Below are 14249 nucleotides of genomic sequence, written 5' to 3'. Positions count from 1 at the left end.
ATTTTTATCCTCTTGTTTTTTTATTTCTGTCTCTTATCTACCACAATGCAGTGAGGCTCTTTTTTTTCCCAGGTCAGCTGAGAAGATAACTCGGCTGTGCTGGAGCTGTCTGCTGCCTGTCCGATCCCTGGCAGCTCCTTTCCTGCAAGAGGCACAGAGCCCAGGTCCCTGCTTTTATGCAACACAGGGAGGAGGTTCCCAGCCCTGCAGCCCTCCCGGGGAGGTGCTTTCGGTCTCAAACGAGCTAATTTTAGACAACAATGAGATCCATCAGGAACAAAAGATTTTCTTTGCTGTATATCACAAACTTGTTTACAAAGTAAATAGAAAATGGTCTGTAATTTGGGCAATCTAATTAATTATACAGTTGCAGCCTGGGGATGAAAGGTAAATGAGCTCATGAGGAGCTCAGCCTCCAGCTGTGAGGTGCAGAGAATTAGTGATGGCCAGATCCCCTTTCAGCTGCCAGCAGGTTGGTCAGTGACCTGAAGTGAAAAGACCTGCAAAGAGAAGTCACTAGGATTTTAATCACTCCTCACCAGTAGCAGGAATGCCTCAAGTGAACCTTCTCCTACCCTTACAGAAATATTCCCAGTATTTCAGTGACAGACTGAAATCCCAGTGCCTGCCTTAAATCCCAGCTTCACTGTCTCTATCCTCTTTGCCTAGAAATTGCCTTGCCGTTTTGGGTAGGAGATGTTTATTTCGATTTAGTGAGCATTTTTCTTTGCACAGGGAAAGAAGAATGGATTCTGTAACAGGCAGGAATTTGCATTTCAGCAGGAATGTCTACAGCAAAGTGCATTTTGCCTGGCCTTTGGAAAAGAGAGAGCACACAGGAAATTACTGTGGGAAGCTCACATGGATGCAGTCTCAGGCATTTTAACAGAGAAATGAATACTACTTTAAGATGAGAAATGACTCAGAATCAGCTAAGAAAACCCTTTTATACATCTTTCTCATTCTGTGAAATGATGTCATTTTATGCACTTTTTTGAATGTGGTTTTAGAAGTTTATTGTCTTAAGAACCAAAAAAATTGCACTGTAACTGTCAGGTCAAGCCAGCAGTGGTTTGAGACTGTATCCTCTCCCCAGGGACAGAGGTAGGACCAGCTGGCATTACTGATCTCAGCCAGTACCAGCTACACACAACAAGGGAAAAGAAAAAACCCAGAAATCCTTTACTTCCAGCTCCAGTTGGACTCATTCCCTAGAGATATAGCCAGAAATAACAGATGAGCCTGACCAAGCCCAGGAATGCCATCCCCTTCCAATTCAGCCACACTCCACAGCCAAATTTACTTTCATTTGTATACTAAATTTACAGTTTACAAATTAGCATTTAATTTGTAAATCATGTTTCGTGTTTTTTTAAACTTCAAGGGCTTCTCCAGACAAAAATGAATTGGAAAATATGCAAAGTTTATAAGCTAGGGTGCCTTAAGTCCCCTCTTAGGATCCCTGTTTGGAAGGGAAGTGCCTTAGTTTGTTCAGGTGCATGATACACACGTGTTATGATGTGCACAAAGCTCAGTTCTTGAAATCATCATCAAGAGAAAGTGGACCTTTTGGGTTTGACTGGGAAAAGAGCTGTGAAGGCTTTGTATGTGGAAGGGCAGAGAACATCACCCTGTCTTTACACATCACTGATGAGGATGACATTCAGCTTGTCTCTAGTCAGGTATGTGGAGAAAGAAGTTAGAGGGTAGGCAAAATGAAAGATTATTAAATTGTGCCCAGGGATACATAGTCAGGCAAACAGGGAGATATGAATCCTGCCAGACAGCAACTGACTCAGAGGAAGCAGGAAAAGAGATGGGTTTGGGAAAGGTGTGAGGGATCAGCAAATTCCTACCATGACACAAAAAACACCCAGCAGAATATATAAGGAAGAGAAGAATAAGCAGCCCCATCAATGTGCAAGGGAGGACACATGCTGTGGGTCCCCTGTGTGCAACTTGGCCCTCTCATCCATCAACAATTTTTAATTGCTGGGAAAAAGGTTAGGATACACCTTAAAAACGCTAAGTAAAATCAGGAAGGACCTCAGTTTTTCTGGCAGAGGACAAACAATTTTCTTCGGCTCTGAAGAGCTTACAGCCCAAAGAGAAATGACAGACAAGAGGAAAAAACATTTGCAGTGAGGGGGTTGGAGAGATTAAGTGATCTGCCAAAAGTCCCAGATGCAGTTTATGACAAGTAGTGTGTTGGACATTAAGTCCAATCCCTGGCTTTTGACCCTGTGTAGCTGAAAAGCATCCAGCATCAAGTCAGGAGGTGAATCCTCACTGCTCTGTGATCAAAAGCATGTGCTTTCAGTAACTTGAGACAAGCCTGGCCTACAGTGTACATCATCCTATTCTAAATGCATCAGCAGTCATGGGCAATGGGTGAGATTTACCTAAGGGAAGTCCAGCAAAGACCTTGACTATGAAAACTTCCATTACTCCCGGAAACTTCATCAGGCGCAGGATTTCTCTGATACTAAACAAGCTGCCAGACTGTGATGTGCCTGCAGAGGATGACATATGGGTTAATATTATTTTTATACAGGTTAAGGGTAGAAAGCAGGAAACTCTGAAACTCTGCTCAGGTTCAAAAACCACCCAAAACCCACCCCAAAACCACATCTCTGCTGCACCAGCTTTGTGCCAGTGGCAGGAGGTGGGCAGCAGGTGCCAGGTCTGCATGCAGAGGAACCCTCGGAGACAGTGGGGTTTCCTCTCCTGTCAGACCAAACTAACCCCCAGCAAGGCCTCCACAATCACCTCTTCTGAGACTGGAAGACTGCAATTCTGCATGGCAGAATGATCAGTATATTTGGAATAATTCTCTTCCATAAGCTCAGCTTAGACATTGAAGGTCAGCATCTCAAGGCTGGGACCTTTTTGCCCTTAAATGCACATCCAAGGTCCTCCAGTAGTTCTTGCAGCATGTCAATCCCCTGCCCCTTCTCATGTGCTATTTTTCGGAAACACAAAATACTCACTGTGCTCTGTCATGTGACGGTCTGACTTTGGTTTAGACTGAGAAGGGATCCAAATCACTGCTATCAGGGTGTTGATGAGACTTCCCACCAGCCCAACATATGCAGGAACATAAACACTGCAAACAGAAAAAATAGAGATCACTGGATAAATACCATAAACAAGGTATTTATACCTCCATCCTGCAAAGGCTTGGGCATTTGATGAGGAGAAATTCCCCTTCAAGTCACAGGATGTATGGCATTGAAAGAACTCACATCCTTTTGTGAATGGTTTGGGTATGACCACAGTTTGAAACTTCACCAAAAGACAGCTATTTTTATCAAGATAGTTTATAATTTTATTAATAAGGGTATAATACGATGCTTTTAAATCTCCAAGTGTCAGGGGAAAGGAGTTTTTCTTGGTTTAATGAAGCTTAGAAATCCTCCCACAGAAAGCACAGCATCTGCTGTTAGAATCCATCTAATCCCTGTCTAATCCCCAATTTCATTAGTCTAAGTATCATTTCACTCCTTGAAATGTCTCAGTGAAACAGAATGAACTTAAGGAAAGTGATCAAGATGATTAAGGATAGTAGAATATGGCCTACAAGCAGAACTAAACCCACCAGAGAGATGATACCATTTGAAAAGGAGGCATTAAAATAAAAACACGACTACAAAACCTTCTGAGAAGGTAAACAGCATTTTGACTGATGCACTTACTTTTCTCCAAAGGTTTCCTAAACCAAACAATATCAACTACCAAACCAACTTCAACTATCTCTCAGAATGCCAAACAGTGAATCTTTAACAGAAGTAGGGCCACATCTTTGGGTGCAGGCACTGTGAACAGAAATTATTAACTATAGCTGTACAATGATAAAAAGGAAAAATTACAACTTATCTAAAAAATGCAAACATGAAAAGTCAATAGAGCCAGTAATTAGTCCCCAGTTATTACTGTCCTCTTAAAAGAGAAGATGAGGAAATGACTCTTCCTAGTGTTTCAAGGTATGTGGGAAGATTCCACACTCCAAAGGGCTTTAATTTTAACAAAGGCAGTAGAGCAAAGTCCAGGCCTGGAAGACTGAAACTGAGGGAAATCAAGCTGAAAACAAAGAGAGAAGCTTGTTTTAACAGTGAGAGCAATTATCCACTAAACCAGCTCATTAAAAGTCTCCCCCATCATGAGAACCCTGTTAGTTGTAGGGTTTCCTAAAACATGGGCTTGAAACCAACCACAGGAAGCAGGTTTGGGGTGGAAATGCCCAGCCAATGCCCACATGACGCCAAAGACTGGTGTCATGTAGGCTACAAGACACAGTGACCACCGTGGTGCCTTGGAGGCATCCAAATTTAAGCATTTTGACTTCAGCAAAGCAATGCCTGGATTTCACCAGAGAAGTTTTGCAGATCCATGCAGACTTGGGGGTGAGTATGCCATCCCTGCATTGCCAGCAACCTGTGCTGCCACAAATAAGATGTAAAAGCGAGCTGTGAGCCCCCAGCTGATGCTCCCTGTGATCCTGCTGATGAGACACTGTTTATTGCCTGGTTTTTTACTGCACATTTCCTTGTCAGGCTATGGTGCATGTTTTTCATTAAGTAACCAGCACACCAATTGTAAAAGCCTCGAGTTTCCTCCATGCTAGACAAAGGTGCAGTCTGAATAATTTCTGGAGTATTATTTAAGCCACAGAGCAAGACAGTCAAGGATTGAGATGCAAACAAGCAAGAAAAGCATCAGAGAACAAATATAAATATACATATATACACACACACACACACATTCCCGCTAATAGTAACAGCTGAATATTTTAATTCTCATTAATTATTATTAAAACAACAAAGCCAGATAATATCTTTCTGCAAAAGGACTTAGCACAATAATTTAGACCTGCTGCCTTCTATCCGCCAAGTTGCTTGACTAATTAACTCAGACCACAAAATTAGTCATTTACCGGATCATTACTTTTCATTTTTAATGCAGCAGATTGCCACTTTCTAAATTAAAATTATATGCCAAGCAGTTCCCAAACTACTGAAATCAAATTTGTGGACAAAAATTTTTATCCAAGACATCCAGAATTTCTACTTTGCATTGCAACATAAATTAAATTTACTAATAAAATAAAAAGGATAAAATAACCTAAATAAGTAGCTGCAGCTGGCTAAATGTATGGGGGTGGTGGGGTGGTTGTGATTTTTTTTTTTCTGGGAGTTTTTCTATTTCAAGCTTTCATTCTGATATGTAAAAAACATCTCAAATTTTTTTATCAGCCAGAAGAACTTCCTTTCCAGCTCTACTTTTTCCTGAGGTTGTCCAGAATCCCACATACCAATGTAAATATGTTTTACTCTTCACATCCAAGAAGAATTGCAGTAAGCAATGACAGAAGGATCACTCTGTAAAACCACAAGCAAACATTGCCCTGTGCTTGCTTCACTGCAGGCACAGGACTGTTAATTCACTGCTGTGAAAGGGAGAGGAGAACCTTGACAATTGACATGTTTGGGAAAACTTGGGCTTGATATAACAAATTTGTGGAATTTCATACAGCTGGTTACTGAAATCAGAGAAATCCAGTAAAATATGGAGCTCAAAACAGTGTTTCCCACACAAGCCTGAAGCAAAGTAATCTGAAAATCCCTTTTCGTAAGCACATCTTTCTGTAAGTGCTTCATCTTTTTCCATACATTAAACACTGTCATTCCTTGATGGAGAAGTGAGAAAGGTACACTCTCCAGTTAGCTGCTCTACTCTCTCATCCTTCAGCAGGGACAAATGCTAAAATTTGACAAAACTCACCTGTGTCCTGGAAACCACCTTTTGCGTTTGTTTGTCGGCTCATTTGAGAGAGATGAAGTGGAACCAAGGAAGGTGGTGGTAGGAATACTTTGCTGGGTTGGTAGCACCTGCTGAACAAGAGCTGGCTCATGGTCACTCATCTGGGTTTTTTTTTTGTTTTGTTTTTTTTTTTTTTTAATTTTAAAATAAAATACCAGCCAGAGTCCTTTTGCATTAGTTTTGTGTTTGGCTTATCAGGAGGAAGCGTCACCAGGAAGGGATGCAGTGGCACTATTAAGATAAATGAAGTATATCAAGCAGGTTGCTCCCGTGGGACCTTTTCCCATCTTCTTCCCCTTCCTGCTCTCCCTCTCATCCCTCCTGGCTGTCCACAAACCAGCCATGTGGAACCAGTGAGCCCTGCCAAACCCAGCAGCAGATTTCCTGAGCAGGGCGGAAGAACAAAGGCTGCGGGCAGGACTAATACAATTAAATTAAATGGAGCAAAAGGGCACAGCAGCTTTGGCAGCTGAGCTCATTGTATGGCCTCTTCCAGCTTCTTGTTGATTAATGAGAGATTAAGGGCCTTTACTGTCCTGGGCTTTATGGTCAAAATAACTTGGGTAACTTTATACTTCATCATGTTATTTATAATTTCTCTGCTTTTTAATCTGTGGAGAGAGCCCCTTCCTGACTTTTGTCAGCAGCCTCCTCAGTCTTCCCTGGGGACTTCTGCTAGCAAAGCCCCTTTCAGCTGTCAGCTAAAACCACAGCTGCCCATATTCTTTTTGTTTTTTTCCAGCTTTGCCATGAAGCAGAGGAATAAAGTGCATTTTACTGTCCTGCATGGGACCGTTGTATCCCAATCTCCTGCTTTCAGGAGGATGCAAACATTTTGGCTGCAGGGAGCAAACACTTGAATCTAGGACTAGGAGGAACTAGGGTCAAGGAGAACTAGTTTTTGCCAACATGACTAGCTGCAGCTTGTCCTGACTTAAAATTTTCAGAGAAACAGGAAGAGAACATGAGCAGAGGGACCTGGAGGCCAGGAGCCTGTAACATCAGCCAAGAACTGCTTAATAACCTAACAAAAGCCTCTCCTTTTCACTTTCCTGAAGCCAATAGGTAAAATGTGGTGGATGCATTTAAAGCATTCTTTTAAAGAGTTTTCAAGGGTTTCAAAAAGTGGGATGGCCACTTGCCGCAGGACCCATGGTGTGGTCCAGTGCAAGGCTCACTTGGTAGCCTGTGACCATGGAGAAGGGACAAGTGGCTGGCAGCTAAGATTATCCATCTGGAAACTCCATCCTAAATGCTGGTGGGAAAGCAGAATTGATGTTGAAACCATTAATAGTAATGTACTGGAAAACAGATTGACCCTCAAAAAAATCCTAGGATCCAAAGCCAGCTGGAGGAGGATTGCATTTCTTCCCATCTAACACTTAACCAGCCCCTCTATTTACTGGCAAGTAAATCCCAACTTTCACCTCCCAAGGGCAGCAAAGTGAGGAGCTAATCCATGTTCCTTCATAACCTGCTCCCATCAGGGTCAATTAGTATGAACCAAATGAATGCAATTAGTTCAGTTTCTGAATCAAGACACAACAGTAACACAGCAAGGCAGTAACACAGAGGCTCTCCAACTCCTGTCACCTGCCCCGAAGATCAGAGGTGGCACACATGCAGCATCTGAAAAACCTGGAAAACTTGAGAGCAAATGCAGCTCTTGGAAAGCAGGGCCTGGCCACAAAAGAATGTGTGGATGTGTACAGGTACATACATAGGTACAAATACGCATGCAGAGCATTTCACAGTAGCTTTGAAGCACAAAGGCATGTGCAGCATGCAGGCACCAGGCAGTGGACCAGGAGCAGGAGAGGCCACTGGCCAGGCATTTGCAGGCATATTTCCAGGCATATTTCCAGCTCACAGACAGGGAGCTTGAGCAGAGCCCCAGCTGGTACCTGCCAGCCACAACCCCCAGGCAGTGCCAAGCAGGGATTGGGCACCGGAACCTCCTGCCTCCCCAAGAGCAGCTACAACAAACCAACAGGGGCCATAATTTTGGGCTCCAGCCCAAATTCCAGTCCTTGCTCAGCTGCAATTCCCATCTTTGATTGCCTGCCTGAGAAGCCTGGGACAGACCATGGAGGCAGGTACCTAGGGGGAGGCTGCCTGCACCACGAGATGGTATCAGTGGCTTTCCCATTAACATTCCAGCCACAGAGCCCTGCTCTGCAGAGCCCAGGAGAAGAAGGCACGCGTGTAATTGCACAATTAAACCTTGCGCCAACGCAGCCATTCTTTCGAGGAGGAAGCAGCTCCCAATGATTCCCTGAGGATTAAAGGATCAATGTGTATTTCGGCAGTGAATGGGATTGTGTTTGTTTTCTTTCTCTATTTCTTAATAAAGTCAAAGTTGAGCATGGAGACAGCACGGATTGTTTTTCAGTGACTCACTCCTACTTCAAAACTGCGGTGCATAAAGCCAGCATTCATAGCTAGTCCAGATTCCTTAAACAGCTCTGAGAGGACTCTCAAAATATTTCTTTGATTGCAGTTTGGCCACACTATCCCCTAATACCCTTAGAGGACCAGATATAGGTGAAAAAAAGCTGGTGAGTTAAAAAGAAAAGCAAAGCAAATAACTGAGATGAAAAAAAAAATGTTTGGGTGAAATCATGACACCAGACCATGGCCTCTGGTAAGCAGCTTTAGGTCTGTAAGAAAGTGAGCATTGACCACTGTGGTCCTGATAACTTAGTGATACATAAGTTACTGCATAACCTGTTGTAAATTAGTGATGGTTTTGTTCAAGAAACTGTTTTACTGCCTTGCTGAATGCATTTCTTCTCTGACCCATTTTGGTCTGGTCTGTATTGTTGAGATTCTGCCTAAATATTAAAAAAAAAAAAAATTTAAAAAAAAAAACAAACCAAAAACCAACTAAAAAACCCCAAAAACCCAAGCAAAAAATTTCACCAAGCCTTCTTAAAAAAACAAACCCACAAAAGCCTCAACCAAAAAAAGACTTATTGAGCGTACAGAATTTTCCCACATTTCCTAGGATGTTCATGCCAATGTACAGAGCTAGTCCAGCTTCCACAGCCCAGGGCAAGAAACAGCACAATAACACACATAAACTCAGACACCCCAATGCTCAGCAGACTTCAAGGCAGCACTACCTGAGCAGGACCACCCATCACATTATCCGTGCCTTTGAGAGGAAAACAAAACACCCCCAAGACTTCCTTTCTGCAGTTCTGACTCCTGTCCTTATGGAAAAAACATTACACAGAGACATGGAGAAGTGTGTTCCCCATCTCTTGACACAGAACACAAAACTTGAGTGGATAGCACCCCCTCCCATGCCTCAGCAGGAAAAGGGGGGAGTTCACCATCCTGATGTAACTGGAAACTATTACCAGGTTGTCCTTTTTGCCACATATGCTTTAGATGAGGAGCAGCAGAAGTAGGCTGCTACTGCACTGAGCAGTTTTTTTCACTATGGTGAGCTTGACATCACTGCAGGCTGTCCAAGGAGGGAGTGAGACTTCACATCCACACCCTCCAGAGAGCCCTCAGAGGGTGAGAATGAGTCACCCACAGACAAGTGCTCATTCAACTGCTTATTTCTAGTGGCAGCCACATCTGGAAAATTTGTGTGGTGCGGAAGGAAAAAAATATGAAGAGAGGAACGGGCAGCCTCCATGACCTGTTTCCATCAGAACTGGGTGAGGGAGGGGTGCTGAAGATTGACACTGGTGCATTAGCAGGGCAAAGAGCCAGGAGTGGAAGCACAGGGGTACATCAGAGCTGCCGTGTGCTGGGGACATCAGGAACAAGACTTCACAGCCATCACCAGCCTTTGGAGCCACCTGTGGATTAACTTCCCTTAAGGGACATTCACTCTTGTGTGTGTCACTGACCCAGCACAAGGAGGGTTGCAGGTGGGTCTTGATACTCAGCCTTGAATAAAAAACACTAGGGCAATGCAGGGCACTGAATAAAAAGTGCTGGGCTTCTTCCACAGGGAAAGCCCTCCTTTGGCAGAGCTCTCCAGGTAAAAAGTATTTTGTATGAATGGCTAAGGCTGGCTGTCCATCAGGGGCTCTGCAGCATGAACATGACCCATCCCCACCTAGCACCTGCTGCAGAGAAAATCCCAGCAATGAGAAGCAGCTGGAAGGAGCCAGCCCCAGCCCAAACCCCGGCTCAGGCACGGCAGATCCCGCTGCCGGAGCGGGAAGGAGATGCCTGTGGCAGGATGCTGATTCCCAGGCAGCTGGAGCAGCCTGGCCACGCCGATTGTGCTGCTCTCCGGCACTCAGCTAATTGCCGGAAGGGGATAGCATTTATGCTTCAATAAGATGTGGGCGGACCTGCACGCTTTGCCCATAGTCTGCCGCTAATTTCGAGTATCATTTAGTCTCATGGGCTCTTTTCTCTGATAAAACACCCTATATTTCCAAATATTGTGCTTTCCTCATTTGAAGCTACACTTGTATGTGTGATTATTGCTTTTCCCTATTGCATGGCATAAACAGTCCCACTGGTGCCTTGGTTCGCTAAACACCTGCACATCTCCATGAATTTACAACAAATGGGGGAATAAACTGCATTCCCCAAAAGATTTCAGTTATTTTAGGCATTGCTTGCCTTACACTTCTATACAGCATCACCCTGCATGCCTGGAAATGGAGAAGTCTAGCCAAGGACCAGGTATGCGCTGCACTCCCTGAATGGGGGCTTGCAACACCTGGCTTTGATCCCAGCAGTGCTAACTAATATTGGATGAGCTGGGACAGGTTGAGATAGGCATCAGAAAGTAGGTGTTGGTGGTCAGTGCTCACATCAGAGGCACCCCACTGGTGAGGCTGGGACATGTGCTCTTCAACCTATCTGTGATCGATCTGGCACAGCAGTGAAGTAAGAAAATTCCCTGAGAATACACAACTAAAAGAGTATTGGGGAAAAGAACAGCCAGTGAGGAATTGCATATGGCCCTCAGAGGGCTGAGGGATTGGGCAATAACACAAATTAGACCTAAAATTTGATTAGATGATTGCAGGCTAAACAAGTCCTAAATTCACACATGAAATTATGCCTTTCTGAACTGCTTATTTCTGGAGCAGGCAGTACTGACATGGTTATTTCCACTACAAAAACCAGGAAGCACCAAGTGAAACTGTCAGAGACTAATTTAAAAGAAAGAGAAAGGCCTAATTCTTCTTGCAACATGTTGATGGTCTGTGGAGTTTGTTACTACTGTTGTTGTGGAAGCAAAAGGTTTGGACAGGCAAAAGGAGAGATCAGATAAGCACTTAGAAGAATGGTGCAGTGGAGATTACTAAAGCATCACGAATCATATTCACACATTCATGTCAGGAAATCCCCTGAGCTGAAAATAGTTGGAGGCTGGAAAAGTAATCAGAGAAGTATTATGCAAGTTTGTCCGACTCTTGCTCTTCACTAGGACTCTTACTATGATTTTTGTTAGAGAAAGGATAAGGATACTAGATCACATTGAGAGGCAAGTGCAATTTCCTTCTCTACTGGGAATCAAACCTGTGTCTCCCACCACCATGTCACAAACCAGACAGGCACATATTTGCTCATTCCCTGGAAAATGCTGCTTTTTTCCCTGCAACCCTAAAACATTCCAGAGAATAAATAAGAATAGCACAACTCTCATTTTGTGTTTGAGAGGACATGCAACTGGGAAAGGGTAATGCCACATTTCAGTCCAAGAAATGTTCATGTACCTTATCAAGTGACTGTTGAATATAACACAAAAATGCAGTCTCCTATCTCTTAACCTTTTTCTTGGACACTCCAAAGAAAGTAATAGAAAGTAGTATTACAAACAGATTTTTGGGGCTCTCCCCCACCTTCTCCTTCATGTTGGAGGTTTGTTCCCTAACAGGTAGCAAAGCCTTTAAGTATTTTTTTAAATTACTTAATTAAGCAACAAAAACTACTCTTCCAAGCTCAGAATGTGGTAAATTATTAAAATGCTCAGTTTGGGTGTGTTGCTGGGTAAGGACTCCCACACACAGACTGGTTGAAGGTGAGCTTGCTAGACTACTCAGTGACTCACCACCAAACACATCATTAATTATATGTTACAGCATGTCTGACTTCATAGAGTGCTGTAGGTGGTGTGAAATAATCTTTGAATGAGTTCAAGCTTTTTCCAGCTTTTATGAGGTTACAGTGCTTCAGACTCCAAAAGACTCAGCTAGGCAGGAAACTGTTGAGGATTTGCTGTAGTAACCTGAGCTGCACTCCAGCACCACAAGTCTCAACTCACAGCAGTGGCTTTGGAAGACCTGCAAGCTTGGCATTGGCTGGAGCTGTTACCTCTCACCCATCATGATGCACTCACTCACTCACTCACAGCTGGCTCAAAGCACTGTGTGGGCAGAGCTGAATTTTGCTGCCCAAGGATGAGGGGTGGGGTCCAGGTAGTTCCCGCGAGGGGAAGGGGTAGGATTTGGCAAAGAAAGCACGAAGAGAGCTCTGACAAGCCACTGCCTTTTTTGCTAGAACTAAGGAGTGAGGCAGTGACTGCTACGTCCAAGAGGACCTCTCCCACCTTCCAAAAGCAGACACAGACACCAGATGCTCTGGCTTTCTGCAAAGATTGTGCCTTCTCCATACTCTGGTAAGACAACAGGACTGTGGGCAGATAGTCTGATGCTGCAGGTAGCAACCTATTTAGCCAGGAGGTGTCCCAGCATCAGCCCACTAAGGGACTCTAGCTTCTCCCTCTGTCAGTCCCTTTTGCAAGCAGGGCTCTGGTAATGCTGCTGCAGTGATCCCCGAGAGCGACCCTTGTGTCACACAAAAGCAAGGACTCCCTCCACACCCCACACCCACAGGCTTTGAGGTAAATAAATAGAGAAGTCATTGGCTAGCCAAGTCTGACACTTAAAATTCATCTCTTAACAGGACTGTGCTCACATGAATGACATTTTTAAGCTATGTAATCCCTGGCAAAACAAGTTAATTCTTTACCTTGAGGTAAGTAACTGTAAATGCAGCATCCTACCAGAGGTATGGCACAGACTGATCTCGCCTTGGAACAAGTAGTGGCAGCCAACACCTCCTTCCTCAAGCTGTGAAAAACCTTGCCACACTTCATCAAGGGCTCCAGCATCTTTTGTCTAGTAAGACCTTTTAATGAAATAGGACACATTAGGACTAATTTTGTATGGGAAGCAGTGTTGAAACCCAAATAATACCCAAAAGTCACAAATAAGTCATTTCAAGGGTCAGGTGGGAGACTTTCCAGCATTCCACTGCAACCTCCCTGGTTGCACAACAGGCCCCTTGAAACCAATCCTTTCTCCAGCAAAGACAGAGCCTGAGGGCTGTGGGGCAGCTGAATTGATTTCATGAAGAGTTTGACCCCAAAAGGAGGCGTCTGCATGAGATGAGTGAGTCACTCTATTTCAATAATGGGCGAAACCATTAATTGAAGGCACACAGTTTGCTTGTTTGGGCAGGCTTCCTATGCTCTAACCAGGAGTGGTCTCACTGCTGCTCTATTTACTGAACTCCTTCAATTAAATACTTTGTTTCCCTTATCCATAATGACAATGGTTTCTGCATGTTAAATATATTCAGAAAGGAGGTTGCTCTGGGTTTCGCATTTGCAAATTGGAGTAGCTTTCTCCTCTACACAGTTGGTAGGAGAAACACTAGCCAAGGAATGGCTAAGAAACTTCTCACTGAGTGAGGTATTCTCAACTACTTTGTTTAGCATAGTAGGAAATTATTTGGGTTAAAAAGCACATTCAACATTAACTAAAGTTGCTTGTGCATTTTGGAGCAATGAATTAAAGCAAACTGAACGCATTTCATACCAGTCAAACGCAATTGCCCGGTCTTCTATTCATTCTGGGTATTTTGGTGGATTCCAGCATTGCCAAAGCCCTGAACAAGAACATCCTTTAACTGCAGAGCTGCTGCAGCAGTTGCGTCTCGAGCTCTGCCTCACACACCTTTGCTCTCAGATAGAGGAACTCCCCTTAGGGAGAGAAAGAGCTCGGTTCTTTCTTCACACCACGTTTCATCTTGGCCCCACTACAGAGACCACCTACAGGGATGCCAGTTAGCATCAGCTGCATTATGCTGAACTGGTATTTGTGGGAGCACCCAGTGAGAACCACATCTTAGGCAGCCTCACGGGCAGCTCTCCACCCAGCCACCCGCTTACGGCACAGACCCGCTCCGCTCACCACCAAATGGCAGCAGCAGCAAGCTACCTGACAGACTTGTATGGAAAACCGGGAGCAGAGTGTTTACTGTATTTTTAGTTGCATTTAATTGCAAATTAGCAGTTGGAAATCAGGAGGGGTGAGCGAGGTGTGAGCTGCCAGCTGTCTGCAGAGGAGTTTGGAAACCTCTGATGCTCCATTGCTGTAGCTGTGCGGGGTGAAGCGCCGGCCCGCTGCATGCTTGGGGTTTGCTGTGGCTGGAAT

The 14249-nt window shown here is 44.2% G+C and overlaps 1 protein-coding gene across 1 annotated transcript in view; it reads right to left on the bottom strand.

Annotated features, from left to right (window-relative positions):
* SLC22A18 (solute carrier family 22 member 18) overlaps nucleotides 1-14249 on the bottom strand; it is a 58709-nt gene that overhangs the window by 20824 nt on the left and 23636 nt on the right. Inside the window, exons 5-6 of the mRNA XM_041415120.1 lie at nucleotides 2991-3106; nucleotides 2403-2513 (exon numbers count right to left, since the gene is read on the bottom strand). Coding sequence (XP_041271054.1) covers nucleotides 2403-2513; nucleotides 2991-3106 — 227 coding nt within the window. The remainder of the gene's footprint in view (nucleotides 1-2402; nucleotides 2514-2990; nucleotides 3107-14249) is intronic.

This window comes from Onychostruthus taczanowskii, unplaced genomic scaffold, assembly GCF_017590055.1.
Source record: "Onychostruthus taczanowskii isolate IOZ18803 unplaced genomic scaffold, ASM1759005v1 scaffold49, whole genome shotgun sequence".
Classification (NCBI taxonomy): Eukaryota; Metazoa; Chordata; class Aves; order Passeriformes; family Passeridae; genus Onychostruthus; species Onychostruthus taczanowskii.
Note: the sequence above shows the minus strand (reverse complement) of the source record. Positions and strands in the feature narration are given on the sequence as shown.